At 41.2% G+C, this 16,035-nt stretch overlaps 1 protein-coding gene across 1 annotated transcript; it reads right to left on the minus strand.

The window, feature by feature from the left end:
* Positions 1-214: 214 nt before the first annotated feature.
* Positions 215-13,131, minus strand: rexo1 (REX1, RNA exonuclease 1 homolog). Its single transcript, XM_079157966.1, has 16 exons — positions 12,829-13,131; positions 10,043-11,916; positions 9,816-9,917; positions 8,673-8,874; positions 8,361-8,509; positions 8,056-8,193; positions 7,727-7,850; positions 7,469-7,594; positions 6,522-6,662; positions 6,280-6,393; positions 6,049-6,122; positions 5,493-5,603; positions 5,117-5,232; positions 4,813-4,951; positions 3,569-3,689; positions 215-1,536 (listed from the first exon to the last, which is right to left on the minus strand). Exons 1-16 carry the CDS (start codon positions 13,016-13,018, stop codon positions 1,448-1,450), a joined length of 3,810 nt encoding a protein of 1,269 aa, XP_079014092.1. The 5' UTR covers positions 13,019-13,131; the 3' UTR covers positions 215-1,447.
* Between the last annotated feature and the right edge of the window lie 2,904 nt (positions 13,132-16,035).

A 16,035-nucleotide genomic window follows, 5' to 3' on the forward strand; every position in this document is an offset into this window, starting at 1 on the left:
AACTCCTCAAATTAAGTCCTAATAAAAATGATCAGCATATTAGAGGACTTCCCAGCATGCATTGTTTGAGGGTTAAGATTCTCCAGTCTTTTTGTTGTTAGTTACTTTTACATTTTAACAACTTTGAACTACTTATTCACCCTGAGCTCAGTTAACTCACATCGTTAAGGCCGCAGGGGAACTTTCGTTAAGTTGAACCATCTTAAAATGTATTAACATGTACATGCTCTCGGGTAGATTAATCTGTAACTGATACACTGATCAAATATTTTGTAGTTAAAATCTTACTGAGCCAAGTGACCAGTAACTATAACTGTCAGTCGGATACATGTAGTGCAGCAGAATAACATGTGAATACTAAAGAGAAGTACAAACATCTCAAACTTGTACAGTACTTGAATAAATCTACGTACTGCCGTGATGTAAAGACAGAGAAACATCTTCTTTTAACTAATATCTTTTAATATAAAAAGATAAACAACCAAAAATGAACAAATACAAAAGGAAACATGGAGTATTTACAGCACTCAAGTATTTTTCAGTCATTTTCAACATTGAACGGCAGAGATTAGCCGGTACTCACTAAATGATGGTCTGTAATTAATAACCCTGGACTAATTCAACAACATAATTTTGTCTTAATGGAGGAATAACATATCATACCTGCCATCACAACGATTCCTGTGGATTTATTTCATGCAGTGCACATGACACAGAGGTGGATATTGTATCACTATTTTGTCTGAGCTATAAAATACAGTGATATATTCCATCAACTATACCAAATAGGTAGTAAGCAGAGCCTTTACATTTCTGCTGAGTGTCTTTTATATTATCAAGTATTATAGGATTAGTCAGGTTTGAGAGCCAACCAACAAAATGAACTGGATAAACAGAGCATCAGTGAGGCGAAAACGAGGTGCAATGTGAAAAACACAAGTGCCTTAACGTTGCAGTGTTCCAGAGACTAAGACATCAATGCACTTAAGTGGAACGAAGAACAGGTAACATGTTATTTATTAGAAGTGAATGCTTTTAGAGTACAGATGAGGTGCCCAGACCTGGGCCCTATACAACACGAGCATTTCCATAGTGCAAATTAGGCTGAAGACACAGCCTGGTATGATATTAATCACCATCGTTCAGCGGACAATACCCCGGCATTTTATGTAGTTCTTCTATAGAAAGGGTTTATTTATAAATTGTTTTGAGGCTTTAAAAGAGACACTGCTCAAAATAAACAGATATACATATTAACTAACATTATTTACAACTGAAATACCAAATGAAAACTGTTAATTTGGGCTCCTATTGCTTTGAAGGGACTGGCAGTTCTCCTGTTCAGTACAGGAGGCCCGTAGCTCTCTGAGAGCAGGTACGGGCCTCCTGAACACCTGAACATCTGTCCCCCCTTGAACTGAGGGAAGTGGAGCAGAGGGGTAAGGGGTCATCTTTTGACCTTTGCGTCCTCCTTGAGCTTCCAGAACATCAGCTCCATGCAGGCAGACGCATCCTCACTCGAGTCGTGGCCCTCCACTGGAAACACAGCAAGACAATTATTACTTTTGTACCGAAATACCGCAGCGCTGAACATGTAAAAAGCTACAGTCGCATTACAGTGTCCATATGATTAATGCAGATAAAAAAAGGTAAACGATAACATGAAGTACTACTACTTAGGTGGTGCTTTGAGCTAAATGCTAACGTCAGCATGACAATGCTAACATGCTGATGTTAAGCGTGTAAACATGAAGTACAGCAGAGGCTGGTGGGAACGTTATTTGTTTTGTAGGTTATTAAAATTAATCTCGAGGGGGACATGAACGTAAACTACATTTTAATCGTCAGACACATACATACATTTAATTTGACCTCTGCATTAAACTCATCCGGAGCATTTAAATGCATGAAGGTTTTGTGGTAATCCGTTCAGTAGTTGTTGAGATATTTCAGTCTGAAATGGTGGACTGACCAACCGACAGACCAAACCGTTTTTTGTCTGATTATATAGAACAACTTGTGGCACAGCTCAGGCTGAAGGATAAGCAGAGGAAGAAATGAGGGAGGATTGGCAACACGGGTTAGTTTTCCAAAGAGACTGCTGCTGCTGCTGCTGCTGCTGCTGCTGCTGCTGCTGCAGGAATCTTTGACTCTGAAACGGTTTTCATTAGTGCTAAACAGACCTTAATATCTCAGGAACACATCAGGAGTAGTGACGGAGAAACAAGACTTTCTAAAACCTTTGAGACATTTCAGCAAATTGGACGATAAACTGGGTTTTCACACTGTTGACGCATGAGTGACATCTGCTGGTGACTAGGAGGCAGTGCAGTCAAACTTTAGTGGACTTCACTGCAGTAATGTCAGCTGACGTAAGACAAATGTACAAGATGCAGACAGTAGTCGAAAGATACCAAGTACACGCAAGAACTGTACTTAAGTACAATTTTGAAGTACTTAAGTATTTCCATTTTCTGCTACTTTATACTTCTACTCTACACTACGATTCAGATACAAATATTGTACTTTTTAGTAGTTTAGTAGTTTTTGTTACTAGTTACTTTGCAGATCGTGATTATTAAAACAAAGTATAAATCAACAGATAAACTGATGATGTGTTATTATAGATTGAGAGAAGACTTTATTTATCTTTTGGCGATATTTACAAGCTGCTGAGCATATAAAGTAATCAAAATGAGCTCCACCTTTACCAGCTGCAACGTTAAAGCGATATAGCGGCTCACTTAACTGGACCCATTCCTTCAACTTGTATTACTGGACGTATTTGTACAGGATTTACTACATTACCATTACTGACCTGTGAGAATCCTACTGTTGTATTTTGTATTTCTACTTACTGTCACAACTTTCCATCGCCATTTCCTCACTTAGAGCACCCATTGTAGCCCCAACCACTCAAACGAGGAGCTCTCTCTCTCTCTCTCTCTTTGAATTCACTCTCTGAAGGTTTCTTCGATATTTTTGTTTTGGGAGATAGAGCTTTGGAATCTGCTGTGGCTCTTTGAAGCAATTGTAAACCTGACGTTCATTTGACTCTAATCTTTTGAAAACATAATTTATGTTAACTAGGCAGGTCTGAATCTCTGGACTATGCTTCAATGAAATGAGCTCAACCATTAAAGATGTACTGATGTTGACTGATCAGTTAATCTTTTGTTGTTTGCATGCAATCTGACACGAGTCGATTACAAATGGAGATTATGCGATGACGCTGTCTGTGTAACTGGGGCCATGTTTATGTGACAGGGGATTATGTATGATGAGTGTAATGTGGATGAAATGCAGACTTTTAGCCACAAAACAACCAACAACATCTCTACACAGTATTGGGACTCAAATGTCTTAGATTTCCCACTTATTTGAATCCTACAATTTTTTATAATTCATGAAATATTTCGATCCACATTAGCGTTGATAACAAAATATGAAGTAACACGTATTATTTGAAGTAGACTAACTCATATGCCAACACAAAAGCTAATGGATAATAAAACATGTCTATAAAAGCAACAAAACAAGAGCTGCTAGCTCTGTGTGACTTTCCCACCGTTGTCCTGGATGATGCGTTTGAGGTGCTCGGCCATCAGGTTCCTCAAGGCACGTTTGTAGGGCAAGCCGAGGCGGTGAGGGAACACAATGGCTGTGTCTACGACCGAACTGTGGATCAGCTGGAGGCGAGAGAGAAGTTTACATCAAGAGGGTTTCTTTTATTTCAGCCCGCACTCAGCGGCAGAAACGCAGCGTCTCAGCGTAGACACGTAACCAAAACAAACACACTTTTCTCCCTTTGAAAACGAGAATGTTCTCGTCACCTTCTGATCGTGAGAAAAACAGGTGAAGACTTCCTTCCATTACAAATAGTCCACAAACGTTACTGAATGAGTATTTGTTAAAGTCGTGTATTATTTTGGCTGATTTAATAAAGAATTAAGTAAAGCCTAGACATTTTAGTATAGACAACAGTATCGTCCATATCTGCCTTTTTAGTTTAGTTACTAAACATATTGAAACCACACTTGTTAAGGAGATGGAGGGAAAGGCAACTATTACAACTTTTGTGTTTTAAAATTGAAACGCTGTTGTCGGTCGACTCCATCATGTTCATCAGTTCAGTAAGATCGTACTATTTGTTGGGGTACTGTAGTTTGAGTAAATATTTAATCTGCTAAATACTTTTTGGGCTAACAGCAAAAGTAAATAAGTATAATACACCTACAGTATAGACTTCATATTATACCTCCAGCTAGATTATTCTGTATACATTTTCCTACGATTACTTGTACTTATACCTGCAGTATATATTTTGCCTACTGTAACAGCTTCACATGTTCAAACTGTATACTTATATATTAGCGTATTCATATCCATCCCTTACTGTATGGTCCTAGTACTACCACTATACATATGTACATATGTACAAATTTACTGCGTTTTGTACAGGTGCTAAACTGCATTTTTGTTGTCTCAGTACTTGTACACCGTGCAATGACAATTAAGTTGAATCGTGTCTATAATCTATATTTTTACAATAACAAAAACTAGCCTAACACATGTTTAAGTATGAATCATGCCTATACCTAATCAATTTAAACAATTCATTGTTTTTTTTGTGAAGTAAAGAGAAAAACAAAGGTGTGGTGCAAACTGACTGACAGCAGGAAACTTCTTTGTTCGTCACCAGAGCAGTAAAAGGCAGCAGAGAGGAACAAAAACGGAATTGTCGGAAAAGCCGCCATTGAATGAATCACTTAAATAAAAAAAGTCTTGCAGATGAACGAGGAGCCACGGTACCTTCAGAGCGAGGAGATCGCTCTCCAGACTGTGTCCGAGGAGGATGGACTCAGCACTGAACATACTAAGCAGCACGGCCTGAACATCTCGCAGAGTGATGGTGGCGCTCTCCAAGTCCTCCTCCGTCACACCCGAAAATCTGCAAATTACATTTGAGATAAACAGTATATACTGCGTTTAAAACACGGTGACCGTTTCAAAGACACATGTAGGACAGGGGTACAACTGACAACTACGTTCATGAGCAGTTCAATTCAATAGCGGACGCGAGCCGTGCAGCATGGAGATAAGGACACAAACTCACCGCGTGTTGTAATCGACCACTTTGCTTTCAGGTTTTACAAACGTATCGTAGATGACTTTCAACTCGGAGTCGATGACGGTCACCCTGGTCAGCTCCAGGCCCTGCTTTGTGTAACACTGTTTCAGAGGAGAGAAAGAACACGTTCACGTGACTGCGAGTACAAAATGTAATAAAAGTTGTGACAAAAAGTGACACATTATTAATTTAGTCTTACATTTTACTCATGCTGTAACAAAAGATTTAGCGCTGAGTTTCTCCAGTCTCATTCGTATTACACTGGCCTATAATAAATCAATTCTCAAATCACATACACATACAAGGTGGCATTTTAAGGCCAGAGCTGCATTCAGCAGATATAAAGCCCCGTCTGACTCACCATCTCACAGTCCAAAGCAAACACCTGTCCATTGCCATCTGGTGGTAGAGCTTTACTAAACGTTGTGACGTAGCCAATGAATGACTCTTTACGCCCGTCCTGAACATGTTGCTGTGGGAATAAGACATTTCTTAAGTCTGGGGATGTTTTAAAAGAAAGATTCCTTGAAAACAAGTAAGCAGCTGTTTTATTGTAGGTATCCTGGAGGTGCTTGATTTGAAGTTTCACATAAAGTTGTCTCCAGTAAAAAAGACAAAGCTAATCATTGAAAGTTACACAAAACACTGAATTCAACACAACAATTGTTGTAAACGTATCACAGAGAAAATCATATATCCTTGAAGGGGAAAAGCTAAACAAAGATGAATTAACATCTCTGATGGTTTCAAAAACAAACCAAACGTCATGAGCTTCACCAAACAGGTCTTTACTGTGTGATGGAAATTGCATGTTGTCTACATTAGCCCACTAAGCCGTGACAGCCCATACAGTATATCTGGCTTCCTAACATGTAAAGAAGGTGAACTAAAAGCTGTTGGCTTGAAAATAATGATACCTTGCAAACTTGGCAACCTGGAACACCGACAGCCGCAGCACAGCAGCTGTAGTTGGTCTCCCAGCCTCCAACGCCTGACAGGGAAAAAACAGGAGAGAACCAGGCGGACAGATTGAGGGAAATAAAACAGGAGAAAAGGGGTGGAGAGTTAAATATGGCAGTATGAACTACAAGATGAGAAAAAACTAAATTTGCCTTCATAATATCATCACAAATGCAAAACAACCGTACCTTTATTTTTGCGCAACCGTCCCCAGTGGAAGCTACATTCCTCTTTCCGTATACAGTTGCCATTGACGTTGATCTTATACTCGGCTCCACATCGACAGCATACCTTGTTTAACGCTGGAAACACATGACGTCGTGTCAGTTGAGAGTCAAATGAATACTAGATCACATATACGTTAATATCATTTGGTATTGGTCATTAAGAGATGGGCGAGAGAGAGCTGTGGGGTCATGTAGTTGCTCACGGTCTGTGACGGCCTTTTTCTCTGGGAGGTTGTATATGATGGCTTTGCCGGTGGCCTCGGGGTTTGTTCTCGGGTATCCGTTCTCCTGGAGCTGCTCCTCCGTCAACAAGTACGCCTGCAGCTTCCTGTACAGTGTGGCTCCTACAGTGAGACACAGCAGCAAGTTAACATGAAGTCATCCTTGTCTCAATGAGGCGTTAAAACTGACACTGAACATGTGAAGACACACACACACACACACACACACACAGAGGATGTAAACAGGTGGCGGTGACAAACAGAAAGAGTACTTATGAACACGTGGCGAGACATACGTATGTTACAAGAAGCTTTAGACACGGCCTGGTAAGATGTTGTGGTCTACATTTAACTACAATAATCTAGCGCTGCAACTAAGGATTCCTTTCATAATGTATTTAATCTATAAATACTCAGTTGATTAATTACTAAAGTGATTTAGTGTAGTTGTGAAGATATTGACGTTTAAAGCACTGTTTGAACCAGATGTTTTCAATACGGCTGCAATTAAGGAATATTTGTATTATCCATCGAATATAATTATCGATAATGCTGATCATTTTCAGTTGACAAATCGATTTATCGTATCATCTGTAGGTTTTGATTAATAATAATAATAATAATTAAAATGTGAATCCTACAGTCTTGTAAACATGTTCCCTCTGAAGTGAGGGTCGTGGGGAGTTTGCGTCTGTAAACAGGACCTGGAGATTGTCACATGGTTATTTGAACAGTTACACTGTTCACTGTCTCCACATGCAACAAAGGCTCTTTCAGTTTCTTCTATTTTGATTTTATCAGGTGACTGAAGAAAAACAGAATGAAAGACATAAAAACATGCTCATAACAGTTCCAGACAAAGAGAACTGAAAACAGTGAAAAGATGATTCATCTTGTCATCTTGACTAAGAGAGACAAATCTAACTAACCAGTGAGTTTCTCCTCCAGCTGTTTTCCCATCCTGTTGACCGTGAAGCTGGTTGTAGCAGCATGACGACCTCCGAGAACTTCTTCGTGGGACTGAGCCCTCTTGTTGGAAACTGACGCCGGGTCCTCTGCAGAGAAACACACACGAGCAAACACGTTACCACCGAACACAACGAATACATAAAACGACACAAAAGTATACATGTTGACTAAGACAAAATACTATGTGTTGTACTGCACAGGGACTGAGGGGGGCATACTGGTGACAGGCGATGGACAGGAGCTGCTCTTGCTCCGGAGCTTCTTCAGAGCGTTGACCGCTACGTTGAGGTAGATGTTCTTACTGCTACTGCGCTCATACACCAGCTTCTCCTCGTCAAGTGCCTGAAACAGTAAAGCTTCTGATTATTGAACGTCCTCCTGCATTCAAGACTGGGTGGGATTGGAGCCTGCAGCGTTCTCTGCATAAAGAAGCATTTTCAAAACTGCTACTATACAAGGTTTGTAAGCTAGGCCAGGTGTTAGGTACGACGGGACAGAAGAAAAAAAAAAAACATCCAACTCTGGGTGAACTGGGTGTTAATCTTACCATTTGGAAGGCATCGTCATTTGATGGGCAAAATTTGACACATTCATCTATGAAAGTGTTGAGGTAGCGCTGGCGGACATTGTTGGGAACTTTGGCCCCAAACTCCATCGGGATGATGGGGCGCTTAATTGAACTACTCTGAAAAGGTCAAAACAGAAAGAGAACACTGGGTGAATGAGAAGGTAAACCACCTCCAACTCAAGCAAACATGTATCTTTAGAGAGGCGGCTTACCTCCGCACAACACAGAGCAAATATTTAGAAAAACAACCGGCGGCAGCGTTACATTATGTGCCCTGAGGATACCTTCATGGTGGGTGTGTGTGCCACCCTCCTCTGCATGACTGTGGACATAGTCTTGGGCAAGATGCCAGCGATGGTTTGGGCTTTGACCGTCTGCTGGGTCTGGCTGGGGGATAAAACTCGACTGGCAGCTGGTTTAACATCTGCAGGACCTGATCAGACACACACACACACACACACACACACACACACACACACACATATGACTTTCTACTTAAACAGTCAAAATCTCGGGAAAGCAATGGTATCCTTTGGTAAAAAACAGAAACAAAAGCTGAATCCTGCCACAATGTAGAACAGTGGAGACACTCATACTTGTTTTGGAGGATGGTGTCTGTGGGGTGGAACGGTGAGCTATTCTCTTCTTCTCTCCTGAAAAGGCGCTGGAGCTCTGCGTGGCCACTTTGACTGAAGCAGAAATCTGAGCAGCTTGCTGCTGAGACATCTGCATTCGCTTGTAGCAGACCTCCTGAGCAGAGAGTCTCTTGTCCTGTCGCACCACAGTCGTACAGTCAGCCTGATAAAAACATAAGCGCGTTAAATCAGAGAGTGGCCGCTTTGTTCTGAATACAGAAAGTGTGAGGCTGGAGGATTAAGTCCAGTTATTCTTTGGCTTCTGGCACTAGAAATGAAGTCTGTGGAAGGACCAGGTTATATTTGCAATAATTACCAACAAATTTATGCTCAGTTATGAAACACACAGAATACTGGTGTTCTATACATAACCCGAACTCTTGTGAATATACCTCAAAATGACATGGCGAAAAACTAAAAAACAAACTTGGCCTTCAATGAAGCTGCCATAGACAGGAAGTCCAGAAAGGCCACGCGTGTCATCAAAAGAATCCTTATAAAAGATAATCAGACCGCCAAATATCTCAGCTGATTGTTCAGGAAGCACAGGCGATTGCTTACCGTCACACCAGATGGTCTATGTCAATAGTACAGAGTGTACTATTCATGTATGGAAATCCCCAACCACATCCTCGCTGCGCCAACATTTTCATATTGCTCTTTTGGTGTTTACTTCCTTGTTTGTGTTAATGCAACTGTGCAGGCTTCATAAATCACCACCAGTACTACGTGTGATTAAATAAAACAGGGTCAACAGGTTCTTGTAGTGACTAGAGGAGTTTATTTTTCTTTGCTGCTCTAGCTCATACGTGCACGCTCGCAAAGACAGGAAGTGAGTTTTCAACACAAAGTCATCGAGGCTGAACAACAACAAAGCTTTTATAGATTGATTAAGTTAAGTTTAACTTAGTACATTCCCCTGTGAAGTTTCTACTCCTTTAAACGATTACCGTTCTGTACGCAAACTGTTTAAAGTGATGTTATTGATCGCTGTATCCTGTGATAAAAGGGATATCGTGTGCTCAGCCCCCTCCTGACCGACTTAAGCTGCCTCATTGAAGGACAGAGAAAGACCAGGTGATGTTAAAAAGGTGACGAACTTACACTTCCTTTGGCAACCAAATGGGAGACTCTCTTCTTTTGGCCGGGAAAGAGAGTGGTTAAAGTGCTCTCTGTGCTTCTCTCCTCCTCTGAATGTCTAGGGGGCTAAAAAAAGGGCACAACATAGCGTGTTTAACTGGCATTAGCAAAATATGACAAATAACAAAAAAAACGTGTGTGGTAAATGATCGAGACAACTTAAGTGAAACACTGTGGCAAGACAGAAATACCTGTTTCGTTTGCCTTCCCTTGTCTTCTGTCTTCACGTCCTTGGATTCGTTGAAGATCCGCAAACACTCCTCCATGGGATCCGAGTCAAAGTCCAGATCGTCCTGGAAACTAGAGAAGTCGATCGCGACATCGTCGACCGCGTCGACCACGCCGCGGTCACCCTCATCGTCAGAGGACGACGGCGTCAGCTCGGACGCTTTCCTCTTGTTCAGACGGCCCCTCTTTAAAGCGTCGGCAGACTTTCTCACCAGCACTTCTTCTTCTTCTTCTTCTTCATCGTCGTCGTCGTCGTCGTCGTCCACCACTATCGGTTCCACCTCCTCCGGGCTCTCATCTCCAAACAGATCAGCATGGCTGAGAGTCAGACCTCGCCGTTTCCCCTCTCGTCTTTTCCCATTTGATGAGCTCATGTTTTGCTTCACCTTGTCTTTACTGTTTGCAGAACTCCCTTTAATGTTACTACTGCTGCTCCTGCCACTTGAACTGCTTTTATTAATTATCTTTGCATCCTTTTCTCGTTTACTGCTATAAAGTTTACCATTTTTGTGTTGGCGGTCCTTGTACTTGCTTTGTTCCTTTTGCTTCTCGATTATCTTGGGTTTCTTGCTTTCCCCTGCACCATTTTCTGTAACTTTCTCTCGTTTACTTGAGTCTATTTTTACTTTTTCCACAGCTTTCAACTTACCATCACTTCTCTTTTTGTCTCTGCCTTCCCCCTGAACTTTATCAAGCGTCTTAGCCGTAACATTGTTTTTCCTATCGTCTCTTTTTCCATGACTCTTGTTCTCCTTCTTTGCATAGTCCTGGTTTGAGTTCTTAATTGACCCTTTGTCTTTACTGCTGCTGCTGCTACTTTTACCGCCAGTCGTTTTGTTCGCTTCCTTTCCAAGTTTATGCACTTTCTCAGATTTGCCACTTTTCTCCTGACTAGTTTTACTAGCCACCTTCTTTTTATCTAAACTGTCCTTTTCCTTCATCTCTTCCTGGACGTCCGAGTCCCCGGCCAAGTCCTCTTTATTCCTCTGTGTCAGTGCATTTAGCTTACTTTCAGTTCTCTTTTCTCTCTCCTTCCCCACGGCATCCCACAGTGACCCACTGTTGCCTTTTCTCTGCTGGAGACTGCTAAGCAAGGCGGGTCGATACTCTGTTCCAGAGCTCTCCCCATCAGAGTCAGAGAAAGTGTACTTTTTTGAGTCTACACTCTGCTGCCGCGTTTTTGTCAACGCGACAACATACTCCTCGTCTGACACGTCCGATATTTTGTGCGTCTTTCTCCGTTCCGTCTTAACAGCTTGCGCACCCCGGCCCTTCTTGCTTTTCGCTGCGATTCCTGCCGAGTAGTTGGACAGCGGATCGTACTCCATATCTGTAGATGGTTTTGAATTGTCCACCGTGTATTTGCACTTGGAGGAGGATGTGCTGTTTGAGTACTTTGGACTGCGGGGAGGAGAGGGGAGTTGATGCGCGTGTGTCCGAGATAAAGGCTTTCTCACTGAAGTAGGAACGTATTCCATGGAGCTACTATTGTTCCCCTTGTTGTCTGAATCCAAGGTATACTTACTGCAGCCGGGGGGGGGGTTATAACCTCCAGATGTCATCTGATAACTCCCAGGGTCATAAGCCATGTGTGAAGGTGGGGCTTTACGTTTAACAGCAACGGATGAAGACACTTTTTTACTCTTGCTGGGATTGTATGGTTCATCCCCAATCCGAGAGAGCTTCCTCTTCTCCCTCTCCACCTCGCTGCGCACCTCCTCGATGGCCTTGTTGACCAGGTCCAGAGCGCCGCTGAGGTCTCCCGAGGCAGCAGGCTTTCCATTCTCCTGCTCCTGGGGTCTCACGACTTCTGGGTTGAAGGGATCATAACCTTGTTCTGCGGGAATACACGACAAAAAGTCTGAGCAAAATGTACCAATGAAATGATAAAAAAAAAAGGTTCACTTACTAGCTTTTTGGGAGCTTTCAACTAGGGGCGCTCCAGTCCGGTCTGTCCCAATATTGACATTTTCAAGCACATTACAACAGTCGCTTTGTCACTGGAACAATAGAATTCTGTGTTTCTGCTTTAAGTTACATTCATTCAGTGACAGAAGGCCACTCACTCAATTTCAATCTCTGCCATTAAACAGATTTTAGCTTTTGGAAAATGTGTTTAGATTGAGGCATCCTTCATTTTCAGCACTCAAATCTTAAAAACATATATGACAATATGCAACTATAACAAGCTCAGATGGTCCACGGCTCAATCCGATAGAAAGGATTCTCTCAGTTAACTTGTGAACGCTAAAGACATTTCTGGGGCCCATCACAAATTAACAAGTAGAATGCTATTCTTCAAAGCACTTTGGTGCAATAACCCTTTTTTTTGCTACCCGACCTGTAGGCCCAGGACACTTCACTGTGTGTCTGTGTCAAAGTGTGTCAACACACTATCATATATGTTGGTGTATACATTATCTGGTGCTTTCTGTTGTTCATGGCACGTGTAGTATCTAACGTTAGCAGATGTTCATAATGTATATAGTAATAGGTAGTAATTCTTAATATCTGTTGCTTTGACATTTCTTTGTGTGGGCTCAATACATCTTGTACTACCCTGATGAACCTGAAGCAACCGTGGGGAGAACATGTAAAATACAGCATCAATTGTGTGTTTTTCTGTCCACAAATGAACTTCACAACAATCCACACACACACACACACACACACGTCCTGACTGCCGACAGCAAGAGCGGAGATAAAGTATTCAAGTGAATTCAGGAGTCATTTGAAGAATACTCGGCACCTTTCTTCGCGGAGTGAAGGTCTCTTTGCTTTTTAACATCTGCTGGTCCTCCGTAGGACGCCCGTCTCTGCTGGCTGTGCCTGAAGTGGCAGTACGGTCTGTTACACCCATTTCTGCTTCCTTTACCCTCGCCGTTTTCCGGGTAAAACGGGCAGTCGATCCCTCGGAAGAAGCCGGTGGATCTCAGCATTGTCCCCAGGCGTTGCTCTCATGCCCGCATGAACACGATCGGCCGCTTTCGTCGTAGTTTTCGTCGTACAGCAGGAGCTTGGTTGAAGAAGCGACGGAACAATAACAACGTCTACGGCGCCATGTTGGATTGGTTGGAGATGTGAAATCTCGCGAGATTTCACACGTGTCGCGCTCCTCGACGTCACAGATCGTAAATGTCCCATATAAAGACGTAACGTTAGAGTTTACTCAATTGGATCCCAGACCGCCCAGTAGTTAGCTAAATAAATGTAATATTGCTACTTTCAAACATTAACTCCTAATGCGATGTGGCTGTTCTTCATAGCTAATCCCTGAAGATGTAATTGCCTCGCTTCACTTTATTCAGAGCTCCCTTGCTGACCTTCTACTAACTATGAGCTCAGTGTTCACATTACCAGAAACGTGTGGGCAACACATTGTGAAACTAGTTCTAAAAGTCAAGGCTCAGCCAGCTTTGCAAAATAAGACACAGGTTTTTCAACATTTTATTTCCCAGGAATCCATGGAAGGGGTTGGTCTCGTAGTTGTCGAGTCAAACAGTCTGAACAGATGAAGAACTTGCATATGTTGACAACAGGACTGGACCGTTCTCACAGCAAACATTTATGACATGTCAGTAGGAAAATGTGTTTTTATTAACATTATGAGGCTGCGTTGTAGTTAAGCGAGGCCCACGTTAATGTGTCCTTTATTTTTTTTAAAAGGACATAATTAACATCTCACTGTACACCAGATGGCCCAATTTGCAACTGTAATTAAGACGTTTCATAACCAATGAGGTGATGGCTGAAACCGACAGAAGACAGACATTAAAAAGACAGCATCAAAGACTACAACAGTACATGTAGGCATGCAATACTGATTATATACATTCCTGACAAACATGCAGAGCAGCAATGAGACAAAACGGTCATGTTGAAATCTCGGTAAAAATGTTACAACTAAAATAGTGATATTACAATCAATAATACAAAAAAAAAAAAAAAATTATTAGACCTGTGCTTTTCCTCCTACAACAAGTCAAAATGTCTGCCGTGGAAAAGGTCCATTTAAAAAAAAACAAAAAAAACATTAACTGATATGCCCTTTATTACTGAGAATTTAAAAACATTTACGTTTTTGCTTCAACTAGCTAAATACAGCTGCAAATAAAATCAAATTCCTAAAACGTCAAACTACTCCTAGCTAACGTGAAGGACACATTATTTCCTTAACTGCTATAACTTGAAACAAGCACATCTTAAAACTAGCTGACCTTCAGTAAACAAACCGTTAATAGTGAAAAAGACTAAAACCTCACCACTTTTGTATTTCTCCAGGCAACAAGACTTATCTCCTTTGTTGCCTGTGATGAAAATAACAGATGTCCTGACAGGTAGTTAGAAAACAACAACATTTAAACCCTACAATGCTCCACGATACCTACCTCCAGCTCGACTCCCAAACTTCAGACTAACACATGATCAGGCTTTTTGAGCATTACAGACCATGCGCTCTATTAGACCCCCGTCCTGATCATCATGACTCTCAGGTGTGCAGGTAATCAGTGATGTAATGATTGGCCCTCTCTCAGCCAGTGAACTCTTGTCTTCAAAAGTCAACTTCACAAACACCTCAGGGAAGTTTTATTTAGTATGAGAGCATCAATTGGATAGTGAAATGTTCATCTTTTAATGGAGACACATTTACACAAAGATGTACTGAATGGTATACCACATATTGCTATTTACAACTTGTTTATAAATAACAAATATCTCAAATTATTGCACTCATAACTATCTTTTTTATAAACCTCGGATGTATAAGTTTGGTCTTTTGGATAATAGTGGTGTATCCCTGCTTTTTTTTTGTTGCTATTAGTGCAGTAATTACATTTTTTAAATTTAGTAGAGCTTGATTTATGTTAGCGGTTTGTACATTGATTCGGGTCCTTTTCTACAATAGAACATCAATACTTTTGATTAGTGCTGCACAATTAATCACTTTTTTTTATCAAAGTAGCAATATGGCCTTTACTGCAATTTATACATTAGATTACATTACATATAGACAATATTTGTTAAAGTAAATTCTCTCGCTGCAGAGATGTCCTGGGGAATTATCACTCCCTCAAATATGACTATCAGTCAAAATAATTTCAATAAGATCTTTTTTGATTGTTCAGCCCAACTTCTGATATTACCGTTTCATTTGTAGGAAGTAGCCTATTATGAAAAATAAATAAAAAGAGAATTTAGTGTCAAATGTTTAAAAATCTGAATACATCTGCACATTTAGCTGAACGTTGTACTGTTGGAAGTTTCAATCTCAAATGTTGAAGCAGACAGAATAATAAGAAAACAGAAAACATTGGCAATCCATTAATTAAAACACAGGGTTCATTGAATTAAACATCTTCTAACGTTGACATGTCACACATTAGGAAAACCACAGGTGTAAATTATATAATTAATGAGACTTCAGGCCGGCTCACAGTCACTTAGCTTACTGGCACACTTGAATATAAGGGAACCATCGTTAGTGACACCTGTGTCTTTCCTGCTGTGTCTGCTGTGAGAACATCCTGTTGCCGGCATGGTAGCAGCCTAATGACGCTTATATTAAACACTGTTTATCGTAATCAACCTCAGTGCATGAACACTGTTTCTCTCAGGCATGACGAGGTGAAAAGGAAAACCAGGTAAACTGCACCGCTTAATTACTTCACGCTGTTCTTGTCATTTCTGAATTGAGATGCAGACCAGACGGTGTGGCCTCATTAAAGCTACCGCTGAGACTGTAAACTCACACTGACCGTTCTACCTGAGGCATCAGTACACGTTGAGCAAAGCATCCTCTCTGACAATGAAGCAGCTGCTCAACTGTCAACTATTCCTGAAAAATATTTGGTCATATTTAGCTAAAAACCGAGACTAAATTAAAGTAATACTAGGGTCCAGCTTGACTTTCTTTGTGCGAACTTTAACTTTTCCTGTTACTGGGATTGCATTAGTA

This window comes from Pholis gunnellus, assembly GCF_910591455.1.
Source record: "Pholis gunnellus genome assembly, chromosome: 4".
Lineage (NCBI taxonomy): Eukaryota > Metazoa > Chordata > Actinopteri > Perciformes > Pholidae > Pholis > Pholis gunnellus.

Coding starts and splice junctions, on each gene's coding strand:
- rexo1 (XM_079157966.1), bottom strand. CDS start 13,018: ATGCTGAGATCCACCGGCTTCTTCCGAGGGATCGACTGCCCGTTTTAC. Junction 8,194..8,360: donor CACACACACCCACCATGAAG/GTATCCTCAGGG, acceptor TGACCTTTTCAG/AGTAGTTCAATTAAGCGCCC. Junction 6,123..6,279: donor ACGGTTGCGCAAAAATAAAG/GTACGGTTGTTT, acceptor TTTCCCTGTCAG/GCGTTGGAGGCTGGGAGACC.